The sequence below is a fragment of the Nilaparvata lugens genome, chromosome 10, assembly GCF_014356525.2.
Source record: "Nilaparvata lugens isolate BPH chromosome 10, ASM1435652v1, whole genome shotgun sequence".
NCBI lineage: Eukaryota > Metazoa > Arthropoda > Insecta > Hemiptera > Delphacidae > Nilaparvata > Nilaparvata lugens.
The window spans coordinates 14,877,671-14,891,484 of record NC_052513.1 but is presented as its reverse complement, the minus strand read 5'-3'; the positions used below and the strand labels follow the sequence as shown (position 1 = coordinate 14,891,484).

Sequence of the window (13,814 nt, the reverse complement as noted above, 5' to 3'; positions counted from 1 at the left end):
ATATTAGAGTGTTGAAGAGCAACGTGGAGTTGTTGTTTATCCTCAATCACACTGTCCTCTATCTCATCCACGGAATCAAGTTCATTTGCCACATCCAGCACGTTATTATTACTCATCATCATGCTTATTCATACGCACCCCTCCATGCTTGTTCTCCTCTATTTTCCTCTGCCATCTCATTATATATTTATCATCAAAGCTTAATGTGTTTTTTATAAGCAATGATATGAGATCATTCTCCGCTGTTGTTAGATAGTTGAAACTATGAGTGTGCCTACTGAGTGCTACAATCACATGACTTTCACTGTTATAGATCTCTAGATCCTTTGAATTTGTCCTCACTAGAATAACATTTCTATAAGTAAGACCTTGTGCTTCGTGTATCGTGTGAATTTTTATTGTTTTATCAATCCTGTCACCTAGTAACTCTTGAATAATTTTTTTCTCATTCTGCGTGTATGTTAATACAAGTGTTTCTGGATCAAGCTGTGGAAGACCGCCGTTAAAGATGGTCTTCCTAATTGAGCGAAGAGTTCCACTAGTTGTTTCAATTTTACCATAGAATTTGGATAGTGCGCAGCATACATCGATCGGACATCTTCTAGTTAAAGTCACTTTCCGTGTGGACTCACAAAAAACTGAAGGATGAGACCATCTAACTTTCAGTCCACTCCTTTCGATGTAAGGAATCTGTTTAGAATCACCAAGTAGGAAAACTTCGGAGCATCCTGATAATTTCGCAATGAAACCAATGTAGCCAGCATGCATCAGTACAGCCTCATCTATAAAGACACGATGATATTTCTTGCCCACTCCATTTATAATGAAAGATGAAACGGTTCTGTAATCTGATCTTATTATCTTTCTACAGTAATCCTTACCGTACTTATGAATGACAGCCTCTCTGATGTCTTTGATTCCTGCTCTTGTTTGACTGAGAACTAAATCTATTCCTGGTTTATGCTGGTTCAGTATTTCAAACGTCTTTCCACACCCTGGCACACCATCTATCCACGTAATATTAGGAAGACTTGAAGCAGAAATGTCAATTGATGATATTTTCTGATACAGCTCACCGTTTAACATGAGTTGTGTATCTCTACTAACAAGAATGTATTTTTCTTTTGTTAAGAATCTTTTATTACTCTCGTTGAATTCCACGTAGGTTCCTTCGTTATCCAAGCAGAAGCCCATTCTATAACTTTTCCTAGTTGGCCATAGAAATGTTCTTAGATTATTATCATAAATATTCATCTCTTTACGCTTTATCTCTATTAGGTACGAATAAGAGCTCAATAAGTTTTTTTTGTAATGTTAGTCAGAATTTCATAGTAAATAATAGAATTTATCTGATCATGTTGACTCAGAAGATTTCTGAGCTCCAGCATACTATTTATAAATTCATGTTTGGGTGATTTTTCAGGTAAGTATCCCGTTGGACATGGTTTCTCATTGTTTTTCTCTTCTGGAATATTTAAAAATGTAAGATTATTTATACCCTTGTAGTAAAACACATATTTAATGTGTTTTGTTGCCAAGACAGTACTTAAGAGATCAATACAAGATACATCAGCCATGGTTCCAAAAAAATCAATTCCAACTCTCAGAGCTTGTTTATCTGAAGCCCATTCATCGATCATAGATAGTAATATTTCTAGATTGGAAAGCAAGTTACTATTATCTGTCAATAAAAACAAATTGAGTATTTTCAATGTCTCGTCGAATTTCACTGACGCATCAATTTGCTTTGTTTGTGAAAATATAGTAGTTAGACTATTGAAGTAATCAATGCTCATACATTTCCTATTTACTACGGTAGCAATGCCCTTGGAAATATTTACTTTTCCGTTTTTTACGCTGGCGAAGGAAATATTCAGGTCAGTGTAACCTCCAAAATTAAATACGAGTGATGTCCTACTTTTTGATCTTTGTTGAACTCTATATGTATAATTCAAATTACCTAAAATTTCATTAATATCCATCACAATATTTCCAGTCTGATTTATTATTTTTTGAGAACAATATATATTTTTAAACAATCCCATAATTAGTCTTTTCAATCAATTGCTGCAATGATTTCTGGTGGCTAGGACATTGTGGATCGTGAACTTTATGATTTGATGGCTTTTTGTTCTTCTTACAATTGCTACATATTGCTTCCTTGGCGGTATTTGGACAATCTTTAGTACTATGATCTTCAGCACAGTGACCGCAGACTTCACTTTCTTTTTTGCAATACTTTGAAACGTGACCAAAGCACTGACACTTGAAGCACCGTTGAACCGAAATAAAGTCATTTAACCTGCAAGAAGTCATGTCGACAAAGACTCGTTTCCTATTTATTAGAATTCTTCTTATCTCGGGCTCACATTCAATGATCCAATGAACTACTTCCTTGTTCTTTGGTCCAACCTTGTAGAGAGGCTTACATCCGTTTAAAAATGATTCTTTTCCTAGTTCAGAGATAGCAAAGTTTTTATTGAAAATACTCTCGGCTAGTTCCTCTTTGCTTAAATCACTAGGGACATCGTAAATTATTAAACGTGGCTTCCTATTCTGTGGTTCAACTATTTTCAAATTTTTTCAAATTTCCAGTCTTCAACGCCTCATTTTCAATGATTTTCTTCTTGTCCTCTTCCGAATTCAGAAAAATCATGAGGCCACCTCCTCTAACATTCACGGTCTTTTTAACTCTAATATCGTCTTTGTTTTTGATATTCTCCCGCAATACATTTTTAATAATTCTACTGTTTTCCACTTCGTTCAGGACTGGTTTGACTGGCTGCAACATAACTATATGCTCCTGTGGTTGTAGTTTCCTAACATTGTTCCCTGCAACTTTATTGTCCTTCAATTTTCCTGGCAACTGCACCATATCAGCATAGCTTAACATAGGCCTACTTTCACTTTGTTTCATAGTGTCTACCGCCTTATTTATATTTTTAAGGGACTCCTGAATACCCTTATTAGTGTTTCCGAGCCCTGCCGCTAGCTGTGAAATTGTCACTGACCTTGTTTCTAGTTTGACGATTGTTTCCGACAATTCATTAGTTATTGAAATAAATCTGTCGAAATCAGCCCTCAGAACTTTTCTTTTTTCAAATTCCGCTTCCGCCCATAGATTAAGTTCGTGCTTTATCTGCTTTAAAAGTTCATAATCCTTTGAAAATTCATTGCTGATTACCTTTGATGTAGATTGCTCTGCTGGTTTCTCCATTGTAGGGGACTCCTGGACCTGTCCTGAAGATGATGATTGCTCCTGCTCTTCTCCCACTTTCTCGAATTCCGGAATTAATCCATATGGCGCCCTGACCGGTGATCTCATACGTAACGTAACGGATGGATTCACTAGTCTATCAGCTATAACTCACTTTTGCAATAATCACAACACAATTGTTATTATGTTCCGCAGCTCTAAACAACGATGTTTACTACTCGGCGTCTCAATTAAGAATCTTAAGAACTAGTAGTTCTGTGAACGCTAGACCTCGCGCAGTTATAAACCACAGCTTCGTCTTATACTGTAAATCAGAGTAAATCCTGTCTGTATGTCGTGTCGGCGAGATATCGCATATCGGTGTGAAAACTGCTAATGGCTAAAAATCAGCTTGAAAATGTGACCTGTGTGGTCACGAAACCATGGTCGTGTACCAAATTAAAGTGTAGAAAACTGACAACATCTATGTGTTTTTATTTCATCTGCTAATGGCTGTTGGGGTTGCTGTATCAAAAATGCTAACATCAAAAACTGATCTCCTTCAAGACATACTGGCAACAGGTCAGCCCGAGTTTAAAGCAGATAAAGTACTATGAAAGGCTAGGCGCACACTAGTTAGTCAAGACAAGACATGATCAGACACGTTCAGTCACAATACTTCACATTGTTGCTTATGAAGCAACACACACCGATTAGTCATTGCAATAAGTCAAGTCTTCATAAGCATCCATGTGAAGTATTATGACTGATCATGTCTTGTCTTGTCTTGACTAACGGGTGTGCGCCAAGCCTTACTATCAGTGTTATTAATAATTGCATGCGTCATTGCATGCAATAAATAGTCCACACGACAGTTGATTTTTACTAAGTTACAAACACATAAACATAGAGAGAAATGCAAAACTGTTGACTTGAATCTTAAACCTCACTTCACTCGCTGAATTATTGTATTTTTTGACAAATACACAGAATTTGAATTCGAACTCACTTGTAATATTCTTCATCGGATTGTCCCTCAAGTTGTGGCATGAGGGCGGGTATGAGGTAAGGACATTCTCTCTGGAAATGGGCCTTGAGGAGTTCACCGAAATCTGGAAATTCGTACCAGAGACTAACAGCTATTCCAGCTATAGCAAAGGCTGCCTCCGGCTTACTGGATACTGTCTGATCTCCTTGACTCTGGAGAAATTACATAATTTTTATTATAATGATTTGGAAACGGACACATAAATTATTTGCCAATTATAATAATTTGAAAACAAGAAACCGTTCAGTACAATCATCGATGGTAAATTGCATCAAATTCATTAGAATTCATTTTGAGTTGTATTAATCGAAATAGGAATAGTTTTTTGGACACAAGCCTGATGTGCCATTTCAAAAGTTTAACAATAATTAGTAAATGCAGAATAAATTAATCTACTAGCAGTAGTAAGATTGACCCATTGACGGCATTTTTTTTTAATTCAAATTGGATAACCTTTTTAATATAATTGTTAAGATCATAATAAGTGAGAAAAAGTGGCAACTGAAATTTTCAAGTGTTCTAATAAGCGAGTTATGGGTCGTTGAAGTACTAAATCCGTTTTCTTTCCAGATCATAAACGGTTTCGACTATTTATTTATTTATTTGCCAAAAACAAAATATAAAAAAGCTTTACAAAAAATAAATATAAGTATATGCTACTGCACTTAACCCAAGATACATACATTTATTTAATTAGATATAATAACGAAATGATATCCTTTTTATTATAAATAATACTTTTAAAATGAAGATTCAATTTATGATCACATGCATAAGTACAGTAGGTGAGGCAAAAACACCGGCAAAAGGAAGATTCCTTGTGCGCCAGTGTGAGTCGTAAATCAGCTTAATCAGGGATGTAATATATAAACATGAATCTAGTGTATGAAGTGTTCGAAAATATAATATTTATAATTTATGAAGTTGATTATTGTATAAAAGTCAACGATTGGAAATAACTCAAGTTTAGCCATGCCTCTATGGGTCTTTTTCTGTGTTTATTATTTCGGAAATTATTAAGTGGAAATTCACTTTCTAGTATATTTATGAATTTACTGCTAATGTAGTAAAGTTGCCTTCTAAGAAGAGCTGAGTTGGTGTTATATATTTCATATTTTCTTATTGTATTAGGTCTAAGATTATAATTTATGTCATCGGCTAGAGGGAAATTATGCTCGTATTTGAAACTGTAATTTGTTATGCAACTAAGATATAACTGTCGTATGGTTTTAACATCAGATTCCCTGAACAAAATCTTACTATCATAAGTTCTAGGTTTCTTTAAAATTGTCTTTATGATGAATTTTTGTATTAGAAAAAGGTTTTTAATATGGGTATCGAACTATATTAACAGAACTTCTCTTAAAAATTCAAAAATGTATCTTTCCAAACTAAAACATTTTATTCCCCATATCCCATATCGTTCATAAATAAAAAGTAACATTTTTTGTAAATTCGATAATTTGTTTATTTTGGCATAAATCGCGAAAAAACGCATATTAGAACAAAGCCAATGATATACTGAATGTATTAAAAAACACTCCAATGGAAAATTCGAAACCGTTTATGATCTGGAAAGAAAACGGAGTTAGCACTTTCAACAACCCATAACTCGCTTATTAGACCACTTAAAAATTTCAGTTGCCACTTTTTCTTACTCTTATAATGATCTTAACGGTTATATTGAAAAAGATTATCCAATTCAAATAAAAAAAGTGTACCGAACGGCCTTAAATGATATATATATAGACGAGGTGGAACTTCCGTCTGGAACTTCCCACCAATAAAAGCCATACGAGTATTATTATTACTGGCATCTATATGTTCACTTTTCAATACTTGAATTATTACATATGACATAGCAGTCCGATTTGTCGCCCAAAAAGAAGACTGCTATATCGTAATTTAAGTATTGAGAAGTCATTAACAAGGAGATCATGATGGAAAGTGAAAATGAAGAGTATTTATATATTCCTGGATTTCATCATTCATTCGATATTTCATGTAAGAATATGTGGGAAAGTAATCAAGCAATCAAATCTATGTTTAAGATCAGTTTATTATGTTAAAATGGTTTATTTACTATCTGTTTATTATTTTTGCTATACTCGTTCGTTTACTATGTTTAAAATCGGAAGTGAATGAATGAATCCAAATTTATAAACAAATCTATAAATATTTCATTGTATGAATAAGTGGGGAAGCAATCCAGCAATCAAATCTATGAATTTTAGATGTATTTAATTATGAACATTGTTTGAAACCATTCTGTGTCAATATTTTACAGGACAATTCAATTTATTTCAAAATTAATTTTTTGTTCACTAAACTACAGTACATTAATCAAAACGTTTCATTGAGATTTCCGTCCTATTTAATAAAATTGAGATTCCAGTCCTTTTTATAGAGTAATGGAAATTCAAACACTCAATTTGTTTATTTACTAATTTTGAGAAAGATCTACCAGCATTTTGTTCCAACTCAAAACCGACAAGTCTCATCTATTTATTCAAATACAAAGCAGTTCACGTAATTCAGGTTTTATAGAGTAATGAAAATTAGAAGTTAGTTTGTTCATTTACTAATTTTGAAAAAGATCAACCAGTATTTACTTCCAACTCAAAACTGACAAGTCTCATAATCTATTTAATCAAATACAAAGTAATTCAGGTGATATTTGGCACAAAATCTAGCATCCTACTCCAAGAATAAGCCAATAGTACTTTTATGAAGACATATTACAATCCGGGTCCTGTAGCTTTGCCTATCGGCAGAGGACCACTGGACTACAATACTACCCGTTCAAAAACATCGAATATTTTAAAAAATGTATCTTTCCATAAGCAACAGATGCTCTTTTGTATCTTTTCAAAAGTAACGTGTTGCATCACTACCTCCGTTTACGGAGGTACCGGTTGCATCCAAAAAGATACACCAGGAGCTTTCTGGAGTTATGTCATTTTAGCACAATACAGCCTGTCAGCTGACATTCGATCAATATGCTCTTTCCATTGTTGGTGATACGTTGCAACTCTCTCATTCATGAAGAATCTCTGTGTGTCCTTCAAGGAAGCTCTGTAGGGATCTTCCTCCATCTAGGGATCTAGGGTACAGAATACAATACAGAATGGAAAGTCGGCTAGTATCCTGACGCAAAAATCCGCCATCTTGAAAGAAAGTTCAGCATTGTAATAGAATAGATGGAAGGTTCGTATCACTTTACTGATCTGGGTTAATCGGTCTCGTTCACTGCCGCTAGCCAATCAAAAGAACCGGATAGCGGTAATTTTAATTTCTAACAAGATGGCGCAGTCACGTGACGTGGTCTTGGTGCACTCAAGTCTTTGCGTCTTGTAAAATGCATAGTTTGGATTGATACTTTCCATTCTGTATAAAATATTCTGTGTCTAGGGTCTCTGGAGCCTGATGTTTTTGCAAAGGCGTAAATATTACCCCGCGAACCATGCCTTGCCTAAATGCCGTTTCAAAGTCACTGAGGCAAAGCTACGAGACGCGTACTGTACTTACAACAAATTTCTTCGCCATAAGATTCGTGCAGAATTTGATGCCCAGAGGGTGACTGGAGGCTGAAAATTTCGCATCGCCCAGCGTAACCGTTTCACCTCTCAGTAGCCTTGACAATCTATCAAATTTATCTTTCATGTGCTCGTGACTGATTGGTGATATTGCATTCACCGGAGTGATAACTGCTTTCTGAAATAAAAACACCGAAACGAATTTCTATATGAAACAAACATTGCTATAGAAGACTTCTAAAAAATTGATAACTGTCAATGAAGCGTTATACTGAACCAAATTACTTGCATCTATAAACAAATACACATTTATAAGAATGTATTAAATAATTGTACATATTATTCAATCAATGGGTTAGATCAGGTTAGGTTATATTGATACAATTTATTGAACTTGGGTAAAATAGTTGTGGGTATATGCCATTTACTTTACTTAGAGAAAGTTATGAATGGTGTAAACTCATAAGTAATTTACTCATTAGGAACTCATTCAATGATTAAACTTTAAAATTACCGTATAGAAAAGAAAAGGCTTCAGCCCTGAACATTTCCATTTCCTTAATCGATTCAAATTTTTTCATTTTGTTTATTTATTATAAATTTATTTATTTTGAACTATAATTGTGTAGAAATCGTACACATGAAAGATTAACCTTATCTTGGACTGTGTCACCTAAATATGTAAGAAATAGCACAAGGAATACTTTATTATTTTATCTACGAATGTTATTACATCAGTGTAATCTGTATTGTAAATAAAATATATAAAGAAAAAATTCTAAAGCAAGGTTACACCCAACAAATTATTCACATTATCGATTACAAGTAGTAACACAAGTTTGTTTTTTTGGTTCGTGTTTAAAAATTTCTCTAATAAGTGAATATTCTCTATTTTAAAAATAGCTGAGCGGTATTTAAAAATAGCGGTATTTGGAACATCTAAATTCAAAAGAATGGCTTGTATGAATATTTTTGGACTGAAAATTTTGTGGAAATCTAGAAGACATAACCTCATTTTGGACTTTTAATGTTACCTAAATTTGGGAGAGAAATAGTACAAGGTATTCTTAGATTTTCTCTCCCGATCTGTGCTCCATTGTAAAAAGAATAATAATGATATTACTGATGTATTATAATCATTATGTTTATCTTTTCAATAACAATGTCTTCATGCACTCTCTATTAGTTTTCATTCAATTATTTTCAAAGATATAATAGTTTCCTATGATATAATAATAGATTAAAATTCTATTTAATGGAATGTCAAGAGCTTACCTGACACGAGAACCTGAATTTCTTCATTGAATCATCCTTCAACAGGGGTTCTAATGACTCTTCATATTCTTCTAAAAATTTTATTAGACTAATATGACTGTTGAATGATTCTAAATCAACGTAATCTTCAAGGCCTGTAAAATGGACATAAAATACAAATTAGTAAACATTATCAAATTGAGCGTACATTCTTTATTGCCCTGATGAACCTCATTTCTCCTGCTTGTATTCGACTACATTCTGTCTCTGTCATCGTCCATGTCTCAGTACCATACAACATGATAGGTACATAATACATCATAATCTTTACCTTTTTTGGTATTTATCCAAATATTTTATATGAATATAATAATCATATATTTTTTATAAATTACACATACTTTTAATTTATGCCATCTGAATTCAAAATTTATAGTTTCTATGTTTATTTTGGACTGAAATTATATAGAAAGTGTACACGTGAAATCCTAACCTTATCTTGGACTGTCTCATCACCTATAAATTTAGAAAAAAAATTGCACAAGTACCTACCTTATTATTTTATCTACCAATGTTATTAAATCAGTGTCAATTTCATCGTAAATAAAATTAATAATAAAATAAAATATATTATTATATAATAATAATAATAATCATCATCATCGTATGTATGGCTTCTATTGGTGGGAAGTTCCTGACGGAAAAATCATATATTATTAATATTATATCTACATTTATTTGATCCGTAGCTTAAAGTGACTGCAAGTATTCCCAATGGTGATACAAGCTCGAAATAACTCATCAAAATTTCTGATGGAGATTCTGAGGTAGTTGAAAAATGTATCTTCACCCCAAGCAATGATGTATATAATGGTACTAAATTCCCTTTGAAATGCTCTTTGGGCGACCATCGGGTGAACTTGATATCTACGTCTTTTAATCTTTCGTTTACGAAGATAATAAGCTGCAATTAAACAATCTGTAAAGGCGTCCATTTTGTGAGGCAGAAAAACTGATGTAATGGTCAGGATGGTGCATACGCACTGACGGTCGGTCGAGCTCTGAATGTGTAAAACTGATTCATCGATGCGTACGGTCAGGATGGTACATACGCACTGACGGTCAAGCTCTGTAACCGGCCTTAATATTGATGGAGCACTAAGTAAATAAGACAAAATATGTATTAATTCGTTAAAGAGTTTGAAAACATAACAGAAATTCCACATCAAGACAAAATTAATTTTAATCAACTCACCATTTGCTTCAGCAGTCTTCGAGTCAGTTTGATCCGTATTCTGGTTATCGATAACTGCTGTCACTTGGTTGGGTAATTCTTTCACTACACTTTCTGCTTTAGCTTGTTCCTCTCTTTGTTTTTCACTTTCTTCAATTGATTTGTTGATTTCATCTTGAAACAAGAGAATAATAAATCATTACAAATCATTACAAATCACTACACCAATAACTATTGCAGGAGAAACAATACTGAGGCTAGGGCTTTGTTGCATGATAAAATACAATCTGATAGTTTAGTACTTCCTTATTCAACAAGCATAATAACAAGCTAACTACTATTATTATTAGTTATTTCATTTTATCTATTCATAGACAATAGATACAATGCAGGTAAAAACAACAGGCATTCGCCCAGAACTGCTTTAAACCTTAATTTGGAATACACGGTCTAGAGGTTATGTAAATAATAACTTGATTCACACACTATTTTGAGTCCAAAAAATGTATGTATTACAATAATTTTGGATTTATCAGATTAATTAATTTTAAAAAAAAGTTAATCGATATGATTTAAGGAATGAGAGGTATGTTGTACCATTTACTTTGAATAATTTAGCCAGGAACACCTTAATCGAAATTGTACCAAAAACTTTCAATGATTTACCCGATAAATGTTCTGAGTTTATTAATATGCGCCTGTTGAATAGAAAATAGTTGAAAAATTTTGTTGAATAATTACACTCTAGATGTAGCATAATGTAAATCATTCCGTTCAATTTTTTGCATGTACGTTCAGGTTGACTATACATTATAACACTTTGTTTGATTGATTGAGTGAGTACTTTATTTATGTAGATTACAATATATACTGGCTTATACACTTATATACAATAGCTTACAATACAGCAAAATTATAGATGAATTTACATAATATAGACTAAGAAAATAATTATTGAACTGTATATGATATGAAAAAGCAATTTGTAATATAATAACTATAGATAATTATATTATTATGCATCTACATAAATTGGCGGAGCTTTGGACATATCAATGTACATTCTTCGGAAAGAATATTAAAAATATCCTCCCCACTAACTCTCTACCAGAACGTTAATTTCATTAATTAAAGTAAGGATTTATTTATTAATGGAAATATTGTAAAAGTTTTAATTAATATGAATATTTAAGAGAAAAAAGCAGAAAATTGATAAAGTAAAATAATTATATAGGTAGATAAGATCAAATTATTGATTAATAAAATGAAGTAGGCACTTTTGGAGATTTTTGAGAGCTGAGCCAACAATTAATTAGTTAATATCAAGTTAATTTTAACTGTTCAGTAAATTCTTGTAAAAATAACGTTCACTGATATTGAATTTACATGTTTTATATACATGCCTTGTCAAGCAGCCTCTTTGAGGTTCGCTTAAGGTAGCTTATTTATTCAATAGACGTTCTTCCTATTCTATTATATGGTATTTTATCATGCGAATAGGCTACTGTTTCATAAAATCCTGTTGAATTTGAATCATGTCAAAATACATTAAACAGATGGTGATATTCACCAAATAGTCGACGATCTAAGTTAATTTCATTGACCCACTCTGTCCTAGCAGGCTTAGCTAATATCCAATACTTTGAGTAATTATTCTCACAAACTAATGTCCGTGAAAACTTAATACAACGCCATTTTCTAGGCCCTTGACGCTTGACGCTCAGACGCTTCCTGTATGTATCATGAACGCTCTGACCACGCTACGCTACGCTCCATTCTAGAACGCCACGCCACGCTCCGCTCCGCTTTCAGTGTGTTTGTACCCTTACTGAATCTTATATCACTTACCTACTTTAGCGTTGAATAATGATGAAATAGTCTTTATCTGATTTATAACATCATCACCTTCTTCCACATCTGATTGAGAAACTGAACCACCCTGTAATCAAAACATTTCATTATTTAACGATAAACAAACTTTGGTAGAAAAATTGACTAACTCTTTTGAAAGAAGAGTTCTGATTATAAAAATACATTTTGTCATTTACAGATGTAGAGCCTATATCTGACATTAGCAAGAAGAACGCAGCTAATTTCAACAATGATTTTCCTTTCACGTTGCAAAGAGCGTAATTATCCAGCATAATTTCAAGATAACTACAGATAGGATTTTTATATATTTAACTCTTTATGGAAGAAATCTAGTTTCATACGGTAACCGGGTAAACCATCTCATCAAAAATATAGTCTGTTGCTTTACAATTTCAAAATCATAATTTGAAGATGAAATACAGTAGAAAGGCCTGACCCTGATATTTCATTTATAACCATTCTATAAGAGTGTGTTTATGTCATTTTCATTGATGAATAACACAAATTTCACTTCAGCCTAAAACTGTATTCTACACACCTATCAAATAAAAAATACAAACACTAAAGCAAAAATTGAAGCTCTATTTCAAACTCGAAATGAGAAAGTGTGAGTTCTTACCTTGCACTTATTGATGACTGATTCAAATCTCACATTTATTGTTTTCAACTTGGTAGTTTCATTAGCCAAGGAAGTCATAAGTTCTTTTGGATTTTTGCATCTCCTGAAACATTCCAAAGTTATTTTTTTGAACGATTCAAAAACTTGATAAATTGAAATATGAGTATATTGATAAAAATGTTGATTACAGATTATAATCATTTAGCAAGCATTTTGTCCCTGCTTTCACGAATGGATTGAAATCTTTTATAAAGAATACAGAATTTTGGATACATATTTTACATGTTGCTTTCACAAATGAATTAAAATCTTTTATGAAGAATACAGAATTTTGGATACATATTTTACATGTTAAGTGAATATTTGCAAAAAAGAAGTAACTTCAGAAAACTATGAATACATCAAGCTTACAGAAAGTTTTAAACTTGTCCAACTAAAAATATTAATGATCCAACAGGAGTTAATTCTACTATAATCGGTCACCCTTTCTTGGAAACAATATGATTTGTTTAGATTAGCTTTATGATTTGTTTTGTTTAGCCGATATTATAACGATAAATATCACGGATCATCAATGTATCGAATTTGCAGTATGATAGATATGAGACGATATAAATAATTTTATACTGGTGCTACTCTTTACCACAACATACACATATTAAATTTTGATCCTTTCAAAACCATGTGAGAATTACTAATTCATTATACATTATGTATGTATGACACAAAAAAGGGGATGTTTATTCGTCAACTTTTTATCAAAAAATTGAAACTTGATGGAGAAAGGCGAAAAAATCAATCAAAGTAGGCCTACCCCCAAAAGGTACCATGTACCATTAAATGGCCATTGAAAACTTCGAGAAATACAAGATGATGACAATAATTATAAATTTTTAATTTATAATTAAAAGATTAAAGATTTTTTTATGATTAATTAAAGATTTTTAATGAAATAGAAGAGTGAGATGCAAATTACTCACTTTGTAGCATCCTTGTGTTACTAGTCGTGTTTTATATTTAAAAATAATAAGGGTACTAGTGATTAACTGATTAAT

At 32.5% G+C, this 13,814-nt stretch overlaps 1 protein-coding gene across 2 annotated transcripts in view; it reads right to left on the bottom strand.

Moving 5' to 3' along the window:
- Window positions 1-13,814, bottom strand: part of LOC111044523 (nucleoporin GLE1) — a 168,438-nt gene that overhangs the window by 140,046 nt on the left and 14,578 nt on the right. For both annotated transcript variants that reach the window (XM_022329694.2, XM_039436399.1), the window contains exons 5-10: window positions 12,760-12,862; window positions 12,117-12,207; window positions 10,290-10,442; window positions 9,056-9,189; window positions 7,773-7,958; window positions 4,206-4,396 (exon numbers count right to left, since the gene is read on the bottom strand). In XM_022329694.2, the coding sequence (XP_022185386.2) occupies window positions 4,206-4,396; window positions 7,773-7,958; window positions 9,056-9,189; window positions 10,290-10,442; window positions 12,117-12,207; window positions 12,760-12,862 (858 nt within the window). The remainder of the gene's footprint in view (window positions 1-4,205; window positions 4,397-7,772; window positions 7,959-9,055; window positions 9,190-10,289; window positions 10,443-12,116; window positions 12,208-12,759; window positions 12,863-13,814) is intronic.